Raw genomic sequence first — 16,919 nt, forward strand, 5'->3', positions numbered from 1 at the left:
GCTGGTCGAGGGACCGAGGAAGATCTACCCAGTTGATCTGCAACTGCCATAATACCCCTTTGGGGTCATTGGCATTTGGCACTGTTTAAGCCAGTTTTCAGGTTGCTCTAATACAAGGGAGATGCCTAGCACATAGCTGGCTCCTCAGATGCCATCTTTGCCCCCACTCCTCTGTGGACTTGTACACACAGGGTAGTATACTTAGGCTGGGATTTTCAGAGGATTTTCCAGAGCAGCGGCTCAACTTCCACTGAGTTTCTGTAAGACTCCTCTGGATATCCCAGCATTAGACTATAGATCCAACCCCGACTGTAGATCTGAATAAACTGATGCTCACCTGTTCACTCCACTTCTGGCAAGGAATGCCTGAGGTTGTGACATTGACAGAACCCTGGTAGAACCTGCCATTCCCTTTGTAGCAAGTTGCTGTGGGAAAAGGCCATTTAAACAAGTGAAGTGAGACAATGGACTGCGGCACAGTGAATCAAAAATGGAAAAACTTTCATAAAATAGGAATAAATGACCACACCAGCAGATCAGATGCAAAAAAACATCCTTGAGAACATTAAGGTGTCCAGACAGCTAGTCTGCCATCAAGAGACTATCTAGACTTCTGTTCACACCATTGAATAGATTTTGAACTCAGTTTCACAAAGATAAATCTAATGTAACTCCAAAGGAGCTAGTGGAGTTATTCCAGGTTTACACCATTGTGACATGAGTTCAGATTTCAGTCTAGGCATTCTGTCCATCTCATCCATCCAATTTACTCCTCCTGTTACAGAAAATGCAGCACAGAACCCCTCTAAACATCTTAGGAGTATCTTTCTAGTTGTTTCATATGCAGATCTAGTCAGCAAAGCTGCATGAAATGTAAAATTAGTTATTCCTTGTTTCCTGTAAAATTGAGGTTAAAAGGAGGGACAGCTTTTAGAACTGTACAATTAAATACCATCCTGTACATCAAAAGGTTTGCCGATCTGATTAGAATGAGTTGGTTCTAAGGAATGAAGGGGAAAATTTTCAAAAATACGTAAGGGATTAAGGTGCACAAGCCCCCCTAATAGTCACTGAAACTATTCTAAATTCCAGGGCCAGATCATGCCAATCGGAGACCATAACACAGGACCCCTGTGGATCAGCCTCACACCCTCTTAGACTGGCAGTGACCTAGGGCAGTCTTTCCCTTTGGGACTAGGAATAGAGGTCCCCACAAGTCCCTGGAGAGGCAGGGTGGCAGCAGAGTGTCTACACTGGTTTCAGAGGGGAGAATCAGGCTCTGTGACTGTGTCCATCTTCTCTAACCAACATGTGGTGCTTGTCTTATGAGAGTGTAAGCTCTTCGGGGCATAGTGTGTGTGTGCAGTGCCTAGACACTGTAGGTGGTGCCTGCACACAGTGATACTAAGAATAAAGAATGAATACAATTCAGATAGACATCCAAAGCTTATTCACGCTGGAGAAAAACTGAGCAGGAAATCTTGTGAGAATAGGCTTAAGTGCAAGGTTTCCTAAACTAGCTGCTTCTGGGATGGCTGGAAGTGCCACAAGGATTACCCCTCACACACTATTTCAGCATCATTTCTTCCATTGCTGGCCAGACACCAGGAGTGCCAAGAAGGGACAACATTAGGAAACAGGGTGACAAGTTACACTAACAGTTTTGAACTTCAGGAAAGATTTGTTTGGGCTTCAGTTTGAGTTTGAGGCAAAAGGTTTGGCCTTTTAGTTTGTCTGAACAGATTTTACCCATTCCTCATCTGTAGGATAAATGTACTTCATGCAGATCTAGGTTGCAGGTGTAAATATTTAGAGTGGACATTTACAGTACAAGTTCAAAAGAACCAATGGAAGTAGTGCTACTAGAGTAAATCAAACACATTGTAGATGATCATGTATCCCTTAATCGCTTGCATTCCACGCCTCAATTACTATAATTTCTTTTCTATAGTCTCTGAACACTTCATACAGGGCTCCCTGCATTACACACTTGGCAGAGGAAAGAAAACACACATCAGACCCTACAACGACAATGTCCTGGCAGCACAGAATGAATATTTTAGGAGTTTTCCTTTCAAAGGCAAGGTAAATAATATCTGAAACTTGTCTAATGACAGATCTGGCATCCAGATGCCAGTAAAGCATTAGCCTGTTTCTTGACAAAAATAAAAGCCGTGCACAGTGACCCATGCTCTCTGATTTGGTACTCACACCACATGTCTGAAATAAACAGCCATATAATGGCTGTGAGACACTTTCTAGTGACCTTTTGGAGTTGGAAACAATTACCAAAAAAGTAGCCCCTGCTTTCTGTCTAAGGGTGATGAGAAACTGGGAAACAAAGGTGCCACTCACATGACAGGCCTCCCATAGGAAGGAGCAAGGAGTAACAGAGGTTCTGTATTTGGGATTTAGTTAATAGTAGCTCTGTTGATTATGCATGAGTTGGAACACACTCCAGCTCACTCTCCCATAGCTGTATGGATTGGCAATCATATTGTAATAAAAATGTACTAAAATCTTCCTTTTGTCCCTAAAGCCAGCAGATATGACTGAATGGACATGGGAAGGGGGGCAGGATATCAGCTGAATAAGGTGTCCTTTGGTAAAATGCCATTGATACAGGCAGCATTTTTACACAGTCTCTCTTCTGAGCTGCCACAGCATTTAAAACCTCTGACCCAAAAATGATTAAGAAAGGGTTAATGCTCTCATATATAGATAGATAGATAGATATAGATATATATATATACAGAGAATGCACCCCTTCTTCTCTGATCAGGGGAAGGACTACAGCTGAATGCCTTAAATGCAAGATTTGTGTCAAGGCAGCACAACTGGAGCAGCTGTAATGAATTAAGCTGTGTCTCACAGAACACTATGATAGGGAAGGGCTCTGGGGATTTGGATGGCTGCTTTTGAAAGCCAAAAGAAGGGTGGGGGGAGAGAGAATATTATCTGGAAAAGCCAATTTTTGCCTCCCAAATTTTTCTTCTGTTTGCATTGGGTGCCCAGCACTGTAGTATCTGAGCACCTCCCAAGGGTGGAAGCAAAAGTACAAGAGATTATGCCTCTGGGTTTGGTTTTGTTTTCTTTTATTCTCTCTCTCTTTCTCTCTCCCTCCACTCTTCTACAGCTCCTTTTTTCTCCCTTCCTCTCCTTTGCCCTTCCACATTCATTCTTCCTCCTGGCTCAGTTTAGCTGTCTATGGGAATGGCAAACAGTCAAAGCAGTGAGTTTAACTCACAGTCTTTATGAAGAGCTCTTGGCATCATACTGAGGAGTTGCATACACACATTTCAGCCTATGCAAAGGCCAGACCATTACAATTTATCAAATCAAAAGCTCCACAGAAGGAATGAACAGTCAGAGTCGTCATGCTGCAAAATCTTGCCTCATCATAAAGAAAAAGTATATTGCACATATTTGAAACATGAAACATCTTTGGATTTACCAACCCCCTCAAGTGTTAAAAAAGCATGAGTCAAGGCCCCCCAAAATCATGAGATTGGCTTTAAAAAAATCACAAGATTCTAAAAATGAATTTTGTTGGTTCTTTTTATTTGCCTCTTGAAGTTGAAAAGTTTTGGGGATCACATTTTCTCCCCAAGCCTGAGAGCTTTTTTTTTTATGAAAACTGAGATTTTCAGGTAATAACCTGATTCCAGTAGGTAGTTGGAGCTGAAAGAACCCCGCTCTCCTCCCAAATACCATGAGAGTTGGCAACATGGCATCTTAAACAACTAGACCAAGTCAAGGACTCTAGTTCTAAACTCCAAGGAAATCTACTTACTGGTTGTATTTTCTGTCTCAAAATCTGGAGGGGAAAAAAAGACAAACAACAAGTAAGCAACAGATGTTCTAACTGAAATCTTTGTTCAATGGTGCAGCTACTATCAGTCCTCTCACATGTTGTGGGAAAACATTCTTTCCCAGAAGCGCTCCGGGGAATTTTTCTGTGAATACACCAGTTCTTCAAAGTGGCAACACTATCATTAACGAAACTGGTTTTAGCAACTGGATTGGTTTTGAGACCGGTGGTTCTAAAATAGGGTGGTTGTTTTTTGGGTGGGTTGTACGTTGGAATCAGACCAAATAAACAAACTGTTGTTCCTTTCATTCTTTAATGCACGGAATATGGCATTTCAAGCGCAGGGTAAAATAGAACTAAAGATGTTACAAGGCTGCAATTTACTTCAAGAGCCTCTTCCAACTACATAGACTGATACCTGGGAAGCTGATTTCCTACCAGTTCTTATTTTATTTGTGTCAAGTATCAGAGGGTAGCCGTGTTAGTCTGGATCTGTAAAAGCAGCAAAGAATCCTGTGGCACCTTATAGACTAACAGACGTTTTGGAGCATGAGCTTTCGTGGGTGAATACCCACTTCCTCAGATGCATGTCACATGCATCTGAGGAAGTGGGTATTCACCCACGAAAGCTCATGCTCCAAAACGTCTGTTAGTCTATAAGGTGCCACAGGATTCTTTGCTATTTTATTTGTAAATTTTATATTTTACAATCGTCTTCTTCCTTGTCAGAGGGCTTTGACATGCTACAGTCTAATAAATGCTTAAAGGTACCACGGGCCAAATCCAGTGTACCCTATGTGTCTCCAGTGTTTTGAGGGGATTCTTTTAGCTGGTCACTCTCCCTTGGAGTCACACTGCCAAGGACTTCCCAGCCTCCTCCTGCCCCTGTTATCCCTCTTTAAAGGGGCTCCCCTGCAGAGAGGGTTTTCTTAGGAAAGCTATTAAAGCCCCTGGGTGTATTTGGGTTGACTGCTGGGTGCAAGGGGGATTCATTCTCCCTCATCCAATCCACAGATCCCCCAAACTCTGGAGAATCCACCATGGAGCCCAAAGAAAGGGGGCAGGATTGACATGTTGTCTGATAATCCCCCTTTCCCTGGCAAAGAATAGAGCTACATTCTTAGGGCATAATCTGGTCCACACTTTGGTCCTGATCACTCACTGGCCTCAGGCCTTCCCCTCTTCCCCAAACTCTTGCTAAGCCTTGACTACATTTAGCACAGCAGCAAGCAGAATTCTCAGTTACCGAAATATGGAATCCTGGTGCAGGCCTTGGGGTCCTGGTGCAGGCTGGGAAGTCTGTTGCATTCAGGTAGAGCGAGCAGCATTAATCCTGGTTTGTAAATCCCTTTCTGGGAATTCTCCTCCAGTGAGAGCCATTCCTTAAAGCAGTAGAGATCCTTTACCGCAAGGCAATGCTCTCTACATTATTTTACAAAGAACAGTGAAATACACAGTCAATGGCTTGCTGATAAACACTGCATTAACAATGGTGTGCAAAAGTTATGCAGACAGATCCTTAGCTCATGGAAATCGGCGTGGCTCCACTGATTTCCGTGAGGCCACGCTGATTTATATGAGCTGTGAATCCAGCTCATAAACTGTAACGGAAACATTGCATGAAATATAACAATTTGCTTGAGGGAAATCCTTGAAGCTGCATTTTTTTTGTGAAGCAGCACTCTGTTCAAAGCATATTGTTCTATATCATGGGTTCACACCAACTAATGACAACATGTCATGCCTGTGGGTCACCTTAACCTCTTCTGCCCCTCCTCAAAACTCACCTCTCTGCCGTAATGCAGACAAAAGCTGCAATCTGATACTAGATGTTCACCTGCCATTGCTACTCCTGATTGGCTGAGAATTGTGCACATCCTATTTTTTTTTAATCTTATCTCCCCACTCTGGTCTCCTTGATTGTCTCCTCCACCTGCTATGTCTTGTCTTTTTCACTGTAATCTCTTGGGGGCGGAGACCTTTCTATAGCACCTAGTCCAATGAAACACCAACATGGATGAGATCTCTAGGTGCTAAGTCAATAGAAATGTTAAATAATAGATAAAAAGGGGACTGCCTGATGTTTTTCATCCCAGGTGTTTCTTTGAAAGTGATTTGATAAATAAATTATTGAAATTCATTAACATTTTCAGTTGTTTCAGGAATAGCGTGCTGTCAGTTTTGGTTTTCTTATAAAGCAGACAGTTTTTTCCTGTCATACCCAGAATATTGGGAAAGATTTTGGGGTTGGTAATTAGTTAATTATCAGCCATTCATTTTTTTATTTTATTTTTTTTGGAAACCTGGGCCGGAATACAATCTTTGCGGTTACAAGTGGAGATGATTTTGGCAGACGTGGCCAAGTCTGTGGGACAGGCTTGCCTACTATTCAAAACCAGCACAGGCTTTGGCATCATTAGGAGTTGAGCAGTTGGCAGATGATGATAGTAACTGAATCAGTCACCCCTGGAAATATGTAACCTAAAGCACCACATTGCAATTTGACACAATTTTATTGCTACCAGTTTCCCCACTACTCAGTGAGAATTAATGTTAATAATAGCTGGGATCATTGCGAATCTTTATAAAACGTTCTGCCCCTGTGGAGTCACAACCGTTCAGTGATAGCACGGCTGAGGTGGAGTATATTTTACCAAGGGATGGGGCAGCTGCTCTTCTGCAGCTGCAATGAGTGTGCTGTCAAGGCTCTATTTAGGAGCAGAGCTGTGTAAGAAGAATGCACCGAGCCTGCCTACATTGTGCTTGCCTTTAGCCAGCGCTGTCTCCTTGCTAACTCCCATAAGCAGCAAGTTCAGCCAGGCATATCAATTTTAACTGAACAGCACATTCCACAGGAGTGAGATACGCATCCTAAACTGGGGAATATTGATGATCTTGGGGAACTGGGCAGAGATTTGGGAGATGCAGGTTCAAGACCTGCTTCTACCACAAACATCTCGCGTGTCCCTGAGCAAGTTGATTAAGCTATTTGTGCCTGTGAAATGGGGATGAACATCCCTGTTGAGGGGTATTGTGAGGCTAAAATCATTCAGGTTTCTGAAGTTCTCTGATGCTATGGTGATGGGGCCATGTAAGCAGTCCTTTGTACAAAACCTAATTCTGAGGAGCATGAGCTTGATGAGGTCATATATAAAAAGAGATGACTTCAGACCATTAGTAGAATCCTTGTGTAATGTAAATGAAAGATACACAAAATCAGCAGGAGAACAGGTGGGCCAGTAACCTCTTACTGACCATTCGGACTAGGAAAAACAGAACCTTATTTAAGAGAAGAAGAAGAGATGCCACCTGGTCATTCCAGATTATTTTTTAACATACAAATGTTACTTGCTGCCTGATCCACTAAGTACTAAGAGCAGCAGTATCTCAAAAGGAATTAACTCATTCTTCTCCTGCCTGAGCTGTTGTCATACCCAGCCAGCAATACAAGGAGAAGGATGGAGCCAATCAATAACTACATAAGATGAGAAGTTACTTTCCCTCAAAATATGGCAATTCACCATTTCTCCCAGTGCTTCTTATCCAGGGACTCCAGAGTCAATTGGAAAGAATGTGAGATTCCTTGTGATTCATGGTGTTCACTGTTTTTCTTTGTTTTTTTAAACAAGTCATCCCTTTTGTAAACTACAAGGTAAGTACCTGTACCTGGTAAACAAACATTAAACCAAGACTACCTACTTGTTCTGAACGGGTATCAGTGATGATCATATAGTCCCAAGGGAACCTAATCCTATGAAAATATATTGTGTATTGGATTTGGGGTTTATGGTTTTAGAATGACCTATGAGTCAGCACAGAAGCATGACAACTGCTAACATTCATGACAAAGAGAATGATCAGAATAGTAAGGGTGAGATTTTCCAAGCAGTCTAAACAAGTCAGCTAATGCTCACCAAAAAAAGTCAAGGGAATAAGAAAGGTATTTGAAAAAAAATATGGTAAAAAAAATACTAGAGAGAAAGTGGTCTCTTAATAAAAGAGTAGGCTGGTGAAATTTGTTTTAAAATGTCTGAGCTACCGAATTTCTTATTTAAAAATGGAATTTAATGAGATTTGAAAAGTGGTGAGGTCTGGCCAATTGCTATAGAAAGATAAGAAGCTGCTGATAAAGAGCAGACAATATAACTGGAAAAATTAATATATACAAATCAACAAGACCACCTGAAATGCATCCAAGGGCTCGGAACCATTGACAATTACATTTCAGAAATCAAAAACCGCAGAAGTAGTACTAGTGTTGAAGTTATGGAGAAAATCATTGTGGTACTGCTCTTTGATCTTTAAAAGAGGAAGAGGGAGTAGTCGCAGAAATTGTCATTGTCTGACTTCAATCCATATTGAAATAATGGAACATATATATAAATTGTGCATGTATCTACAGAGTGATAATGAAACCATTGGCAATAAGCAGCTGGGATTTTTAAATAGATCATTCCAGACAAATCTATTAATCTTGAATTCTTGTACAAACCCTTAGGCCCACGGGGCCAGAGCCTCAGTTGGTGCAGGAACTAGGTTGGCTTATGCAGCTTAGGCTATGGCCCATAATTTTTCAAGCCCTCTAGGCACAGAACTTCCACTGAGTCACTAGGAACTCCGTCCATAGAGGGCCACTTGTGGATGGTGGGGCAAGGGATGCAGTAGGTGTAATATTTAATACAGCACCTTGGAAAGCCTTGCTTGACAAATACATTGTGATTGGCTTGGATATAAATACTGTCACATAAACTGAAAATAGGCTGAGACTGCTGTGTGGATTGGCAAATCTAGTATACAGTATATTCACCAAATTTAATGCATACTACATCATCATAATTCATACTGGGACTCCCCCTAAACGACTTGTTTTTAGAGATGCTGATGGAGTTGCACTGAAAGAGGTGAATGATTTTGGTAGGCTGTCTCATTGAGTGGGATAGTGGACCCCTATATAACTATAGAGGTAACAGTGATTAGAGAGACCACTTGACTCTGTTTTGGTTTGAGTTCAGTGGATCCAGTCCTGACCCCTCTATTTGCCATTTCTGCCAATCAGAGATTTGGTTGAGGCAAGACTTCAGGATTGGCACACTGCTCTGATAAATGTTCATTTTGAAGTGGGAGTCATTATCACTTTACCCCAAACAACCAATGTGCTATATGAACAAACAAGTACACCTGCATTAGCATGGATGCACCAATGGGCACTTATGCACAGTTATCCATCAGACCATGCAAATACATATGTTGGCATTTGTGCTGTCATACCTGTTGTACTGTGTTTTGATGTTTTTCTTTACATGGTTAAAATAATTATTTATGTTTGTTACTGGGTTAGCCAAATCCTGCAGCCCACACTCTGTCCTTACTTTGAACAATGACTTCATGATGTGACCCAATGCTAATAAAATACCTAGCATTTACATAATATAGCACGATTCCTCTTCAGATCACTTTACAGACATTAACTCATTCATTCATTAAACCTCTTGTGCACCTATCCTCACTGCAGTCTAAGTAAGCTTTGTGATTCTGTTCAGTGGGGTGGGTTCAGAACCTCCATGAGCAGATGAACAAAGCTGAAACTGGGGCAAAGAAAAATGCCATACACGTTTACCATTTTAAACATTAAAAAGGTAATTTTCTTGTTCTTCCTTACAATCCCCACTTCTTGTCTGGACAAATTCCCCCCGCCCTCTCTGAAATCCACCCAGATGGTCAATGTTTTTTACCTGCACACAGGCTTTGGAGCCGGTCCAACTCCGGAGGGATTGCACTCCTGGAAGATGTAGTTACACAGCAGAGACTCAGCAGCTGGGTGGCAGAATGAACTCACCGTTTTCAGTTCAGTCCAGGCAGTATGAACAAGCAGCTCTTGGGTCTCCTCTGGGTCAGCATAGGAGGAGTTGAAGAAAACAAGAGCATCCTTCACCAAGATAGCACTACACACCTCACCTCTGTATGTGCTGCAGTAGCCTGTATCACCCTTGTACAGTTTGCTGGTGGGGGGAATGTACACAGGAGTAAGTGTACAGCGGTAATCTGTGCTGAAGTGCATAGTTTCATCAGTAAGACAGTATTTATAAGACTAATTAGACAGTGAAGACTGCATAGACTCATAGACTTTAAGGTCAGAAGGGATCATTATGATCATCTAGTCTGACCTGCACAATGCAGGCCACAGAATCTCACCCAGCTACTACTGTAACAAACCTCTAACCTATGTCTGAATCATTGAAGTCCTCAAATCACGGTTTAAAGACCTCAAGGTGCAGAGAATCCTCCAGCAAGTGACCCATGCCCCATGCTGCAAAGAAAGATGAAAAACCTCCAGGGCCTCTGCCAATCTGCCCTGGAGGAAAATTCCTCTCTGACTCCAAATCTGGCGATCAGTTAAACCCTGAGCATGTAAGCAAGACTCACCAGCCAGCACCCAGGAAAGAATTATCCGTAGTAACTCAGATCCCACCCCATCTAACATCTCATCACAGACCATTGGGCATATTTACCTGCTAATAATCAAAGATCAATTAATTGCCAAAATTAGGCTATCCCATCATACCATCCCCTCCATAAACTTATCGAGCTTAGTCTTGAAGCCAGATATGTCTTTTGCCCCCACTACTCCTCTTGGAAGACTGTTCCAGAACTTCACTCCTCTGATGGTTAGAAAAATTCATCTAATTTCAAGTCTAAATATCCTTGTGTCCAGTTTATATCTGTTTATCTTTGTGTCCTCGTTGGTACTAAGCTTAAATAATTCCTCTCCCTCCCTGATATTTATCCCTCTGATACATTTATACAGAGCAATCATATCTCCCCTCAGCCTTCTTTTGGTTAGGCTAAACAAGCCAAGCTCTTTGACTCTCCTTTCATAAGGCAGGTTTTCCATTCCTTGGATCATCCTAGTAGCCTGTCTCTGAACCTGTTCAAGTTTGAATTCGTACTTCTTAAACATGGGAGACCAGAACTGTATATATTCCAGATGAGGTCTCACCAGTGCCTTGTATAACAGTACTAACACCTCCTTATCTTTACTGGAAATACCTCGCCTGATGCATCCCAAAACCACATTAGCTTTTTTAACGGCCATATCACACTGGTGGCTCGTAGTCATCCTGTGATCAACCAATACTCTGAGGTCCTTCTCCTCCTCTGTTACTTCCAACTGATATGTCCCAAATTTATAACCAGAATTCTTGTTGTTAATCCCTAAATGCATGACCTTGCACTTTTCACTATTAAATTTTATACTATTACTATTCTTTCAGTTTACAAGGTCATCCAGATCTTCTTGTAGGCTATCCCAGTACTTCTCTGTATTGGCAATACCTCCCAGCTTTGTGTCATCCACAAACTTTATTAGCACATTCCCACTTTTTGTGCCAAGGTCAGTAATAAAAAGATTAAATAAGATTGGTCCCAAAACCGATCCCTGAGGAACTTCACTAGTAACCTCCCTCCAGCCTGACAGTTCACCTTTCAGTATGACCTGTTGTTGTCTCCCCTTTAACCAATTCCATATCCACCTTTCAATTTTCATATTGATCCCCATCTTTTCCAATGTAGCTAATAATTCCCCATGTGGAACCGTATCAAATGCCTTACTGAAATCGAGGTAAATTAGATCCACTGCATTTGCTTTGTCTAAAAAATCTGTTACCTTCTCAAAGAAGGAGATCAGATTGGTTTGGCACAATCTACCTTTTGTAAACCATGTTGTATTTTGTCCCAATTACCATTGACCTCAATGTCCTTAACTACTTTCTCCTTCAGAAGTTTTTCCAAGACCTTGCATACTACTGATGTCAAACTAACAGGCCTATAGTTACTCGGATCACTTTTTCTCCCTTTCTTAAAAACAGGAACTATGTTAGCAATTCTCCAGTGCGTACGGTACAACCCTGAGTTTACTGATTCATTAAAAATTCTTGCTTATGGGCTTGCAATTTCATGTAGCACAAATATGACCATTAAAACAATCAGGTGCTATCCAAACTTGGACCCAGGTGCAACTTACATAAGATTTCCACTCTGTCTGGAGCATGAGTGCAGTGTACTGCAGGAGACATCTGTGCATGCGTAACCCATATGCCTAATAGGGAGATAGCTCTTTAAGAGACTCACTGGGGGCGGGGTAGGAGTGAGTTGTGTCTGGGTCATTGTTGCTAGGGGACCTATTGGAGCAGACCCAAAACTGCCACATCCAATTCCAGAAGCTTGTGGATGCGGGGTGCTTAATCTGCCTAGCAACAATGACCCAGACACAACTCACTCCTACCTCCCCCCTAGTGAGTCTCTTAAAGAGCTATCTCCCTATTAGGCATATGGGTTACACATAAAAGCCCTAGTACAGAAGTTCCAATTAGGCCTAGGCAAAGTGATTTGGGTATGGTAAGAACCAATCTCAACCATAGCCCAACATTCAAACCAAACCCTGGTCCAATATTTTCTCAGGTCAGGAAAAATGTGTTTTCTCTCTCTGATGCAGTCCTGCGTTCCAGTGTGGATTACAAGCAGCAGAAAGGGCTGGCCTAGTGCAGAATAAGTATAGTAAGAAAGCATGACAATTTATGGGGTTTATAATTATTATTACAAACAGCTTTATTTAAAGGGAACTAATTGAGCAGCTGCCAGCTAGGCTGGGATTGCTGTCAGGGACTGCAAGCATGTGGAGTTCTGTTTTCACATGAAGACATCCACACCCCCATGAGTCATCCAGTGAAGAGTGGTTACACCGCAGGAGGAGTGTACGAGCACGCATCTGGGAGCATCTGCCTTGACTTTAACCAGACAGCATTCAAAATGCAGAGGGATGGGGCCTGGCTGCAGCTGTCCCAGTTGCTCATTCAGTCAGTTTAACAGAGGTCAGTGCGCTTCAATTTGCAACATGCTAACCATTTGGAAAAGCCAGTGGAGCTATTTGTATATTTTCCTTTTATTTCTTTCCACTCCACAAATTACCCATTGTCAGTACAGCTGACAAGGGAATAAACAAGACAAATGCATAAGCCTTTTACGACCCTAATTTCAATGATTTTCAGATGATATTCTCATAGCAATATAATGACATTTTCTGGCTCTGTTACATTTCTAACTGCATGGCTATGGGGTCAATATCAAGCTTTTTAAAAAAAATTGCTAAAAGAAAAGTAAGTAATGAGTTATGGCAGTGACACGATGGAAGCACTGAATGTTGCCACCACTCCATTCCTATGCACGCCCCATGGACTGACCAGAAGACTTCTGCTTGTGTCAGTCAGCCTCAGCCTATGAATACGCCACCTGCTGGTAAGCTGTTGCCCCTCCAAGAAAGATGTTACGGAGGGTAGTTTCCTAATCAGTGCTGTGATGTCAGCAACTACACTGAAGCAATGCTTGTCATAATGAGAAACATGGCAGAGTCAGCTCCTTCTTGGAACACTTGTATTAATTTTTATAAAATGTTATTATTTTACTGTTCCATGGGTGAGGGATGTCCTCCACACCCTTAGCCAGAGAAAGTTGGAAGCAATAAATGCATGCATAGGATTGCACTGGTCAGCTGTGAAACCAGCTACTGTTATGGCAGGCGGCCCACAGGAATAGCTTGATAGCAACAATCAGTGCCACTGTCATGTTTTCCTTGTGTTCAGAGACCTCAGAAGAATGTGTATGTGCAGTCATCTTAAAACTCAAGTGAATTCTGAACAGCAAATGCTGAAAGGAGCACTTGCTGCAAAGAATTTTTGTGGAGACACGGACTAAAAGATGCACACCTAAAATCTGCATCAAATGGCACTGAATGACAAATTCTAAAAACTGAACTCTGCTCATAGATGACTAGTGAAAAGAATACGAGGGCTGAATTCACAGAATAAATGATCAGTTATGAATAACTTGTCCAAGTCTGTGGTCAGTGGCAGAGGAACCTAAATAGGTTTCAGTCAGATGTGATGAAGGAATTTAAAAAGGCTGAACCAAATAGGTTCAAAAAATTTTCATTCTGGAAATCAGAGGGGAAATCTCAAATGAGGTTCTCCTATTACTTTCTATACTCCTTGGTTTTAACTGGGATGAGTATACCACAGCAATTTCAGTCACTTTATATTAAGGTTCCATTTAAAGATTTACTGAATGGTTTAATAGATGGTTTAATAACTAGATATTTTAATAAATGGTAAATTAATTGTGATAGAGGTCAATAGTTTGCTCATAGCTATAGCTTGTCATTCCCATTTTACAGATGGGGCAACTGAGACAGCATAGACATGTTAAGCGTCTTGCTCAAGATTACTAAGGCTCTGCCTACGCTTCACACCACTGATGGCGGCAACATGTAGGATGCACGTAGCTGCAAGTCACCATGTAAAGCAAGCTGCATGCATATTGCAGTGAAAGACAGTGGCAGGTGAGCAAGCAGCGGGGAAAGGCTCCGGCAGTGAGAGAACTGCCAGAGTCTTTTCCAAGGCCTCCCCCTGCCAAGGCCTTTCCCCACTGCTAGAGTCTTTCCCTGCAGTGAGAAAGCTACTGAAGCCTTCCCCACTGTTCCCTGCTGGAGCCTTTCCCTGTATCCAGGAAAGACTCCATCAGCAGGACACTGAAATAGCAGTGTAGACAGAGGAGGCACTGCTTGGACATCTAGAGAGTCATCAGGTGTGTCTTTACTCTATTCACTTATGCATTCCTCATCATCCACACTACTATTTATACCCATGCTAGAGGGGGCATGAAATGTATGTACTCTACATGCTGCCATAAGGAGTGTGCAGTGTAAACATACCCTAAGTAAGTAGGGTGACCAGATGTCCTGATTTTATAGGGACAGTCCTAATTTGGGGGTCTTTTTCTTATAGGTTCCTATTACTCCTCCACCCCCTATCCTGATTTTTCACACTTGCTGTCTGGTCACCCTACAAGTGAAACAGTGGCAAGCCACTGCCAGTATCCAAATTTCATGAGCCACAGTGTGTAACTAAGAACAGAATTTGGTTCAGAGTATATTTGCTCTATTAGAAACAGTTGAATTTGTTTAGAAGCCAGTTCCCAGTAACTACCTATATAGTAAGAACAGTGTAACACATACGAGGACCTCAAGATGCTGGTCTTACTTCTTGCTGTCAATACACTTTATCCATTAGTTTAGGTAATATAGAACAAAACTCTCTTTGTTCATAATTCATCTCCTCTCACAGCCTCCCTGGCCCAAACAAACACCTCAACAGACATACTTACCTCCATTCTGTTGGAAAGGCACATGAGCCAGCCGCAACAGGAGCCAGGTTTGGGAGAGAAAGAGAAAAGTTTGTCAGTGACCTTTTTCCCATTCTTCTTGAATGCAAAACTTAAAGGTTCATACAGGAAATGTCCTGCCATTCTCTTTTGTCATTGATTTGTATTTTCTAAGGGAGAGGGAGGCCAAGACTTTCCTTCCTGGGTGTGTTTTGGGAAAAGAGGAAGGAGAATGAATTAGGAACAGGAAGGTGTTTTCTGTGAAATTCTTGCTGGAATGGATCATGGTGATCCAACTGCCAACGACGCTTGTTCTAGAAAGGCCAGCAGATCAGCAGTTGGTGGCCACATAATGTAGCACCTTGAACAGAGGTATCGACTTTCTAATTTCCTGGGGGATGCTTGACCTCTGCTCCGTCCCAGGTCTCACCCCCTACTCCACCCCTTCCCCCAAGGCTCTGCCCCACCTCTTCCCACCCCCTTCCTTCTCCCCACTCCATCCTCGTCCCACGTCCTCCCGCCCCGTTCTTCCCCATCCCCCAAGTGCACCATACCCTCACTCCATCCCCTCCCCCCAGCTCCTCCTGCACATCGCTGAACAGCATCTGCCGTAGGTGCTGGGAGGGAGGGGGAGGAGCTGATTGGCACAGCTGCCAGTGGATGCTAAGCACTCACTATTTTTTCCCATGGGTGCTGCAGCCCTGGAGCACCCACGGAGTCAGCACCTGTGGTCTTAAAAATTAAATTGTGCTCACCCTACGTGCCCATGCAGGATACCAGCACAGCATGTGGGGAAGAGCATCCACAGCTGGGCAGAGTTAACGAGCGGGGCTCAGGAATGACTGGAGCACTATCTTTACCCCCCTCAATATGCCAGCAAGCGCAGCTGAACTGGCAGAGGAAGACATAATTTGCTCCTAATAAGGGACTGACACAGATCACTTCCCTCCTGGAGCCAGGGGAAACCATGGAGTGAATTGGAACTGCCTTTTTCCTTGGGCAGTACAGCTACAAACTGCCCTTTACTCAGGACTTACGGTAATTCCTCCATCAAGCGTTCTCCGGTAAGAAGCTCTAGGTCTTTTGGGGATGATGGGAAAACAAACCAACTCCTGACTAGAGGAGGGGCAAACTATCTTCTTTTGGTCACTAACTGTGCTAGTGCAGGAATGAATTGGGCCCTCCGTTTATCCTGCAATAATCAACAGTTCCTCCTTGCTTTATCATACCAGCTCCCAGCACAGGAGGTCTCCCTACCAGAACACAGTTCAGTTAACAAACAGAAATAGGTGATATTAATACTGTGGCTTCCTCCACAAGGATGAGCTTACATAGCACTTCTGGGACCCAGCATGCAAGACAACGGCAAGTAAGCAGGAAATGACAGCTGTGCCAATTGCTGACGCATAACGATATATAAGGAAATAACCCAGCAGGGAGATGCACTTGTGGTCAAATTTAACCCACTGTAAATTATTACTAAGGTAGAGCCCCTCACATCCTCCAAAGCTGCTTCCCCTACTCCGTCCTCCTGACAGGAGAAAGTTAATGCTGGGTTGCAAGATGCTCAGTAAATGCTTCTTCTTTTCAGCATACCTGACACACTGATAGTTGCTGCAGCTTTTGCAGTGCCAAAGGTTTTGCTGTGTTTGTTGGTGGCAATGCAAGTGAACAAGCCTGGCCTGGTGATGTACGCTTGCAGTCGGGAGTCGATCACTCTGTCTTTCACGCTTTCGACTATAGATCCTGCAGAAACCTAAAAGATCAAAGAATAGAAGAATGGATTGGGGGTTGGTTGAGGGTTTTTTGCTGTTTTTTTTTTAAGACAATTTTTAAAATAACAAACAAAGCTGAACCAGGTGGATTAAAATGGCAGTGAGTTAAACTATGGCACGGT

General features: G+C 42.7%; 1 protein-coding gene across 1 annotated transcript in view; it reads right to left on the bottom strand.

The window, feature by feature from the left end:
• The window catches only part of MUSK (muscle associated receptor tyrosine kinase), an 84,294-nt gene that overhangs the window by 19,036 nt on the left and 48,339 nt on the right, over positions 1-16,919 (bottom strand). The window contains exons 7-12 of the mRNA XM_050943259.1: positions 16,619-16,778; positions 15,026-15,032; positions 9,544-9,810; positions 5,058-5,233; positions 3,794-3,817; positions 338-426 (exon numbers count right to left, since the gene is read on the bottom strand). Coding sequence (XP_050799216.1) covers positions 338-426; positions 3,794-3,817; positions 5,058-5,233; positions 9,544-9,810; positions 15,026-15,032; positions 16,619-16,778 — 723 coding nt within the window. The remainder of the gene's footprint in view (positions 1-337; positions 427-3,793; positions 3,818-5,057; positions 5,234-9,543; positions 9,811-15,025; positions 15,033-16,618; positions 16,779-16,919) is intronic.

This window comes from Gopherus flavomarginatus, chromosome 3 (assembly GCF_025201925.1).
Source record: "Gopherus flavomarginatus isolate rGopFla2 chromosome 3, rGopFla2.mat.asm, whole genome shotgun sequence".
Classification (NCBI taxonomy): Eukaryota; Metazoa; Chordata; order Testudines; family Testudinidae; genus Gopherus; species Gopherus flavomarginatus.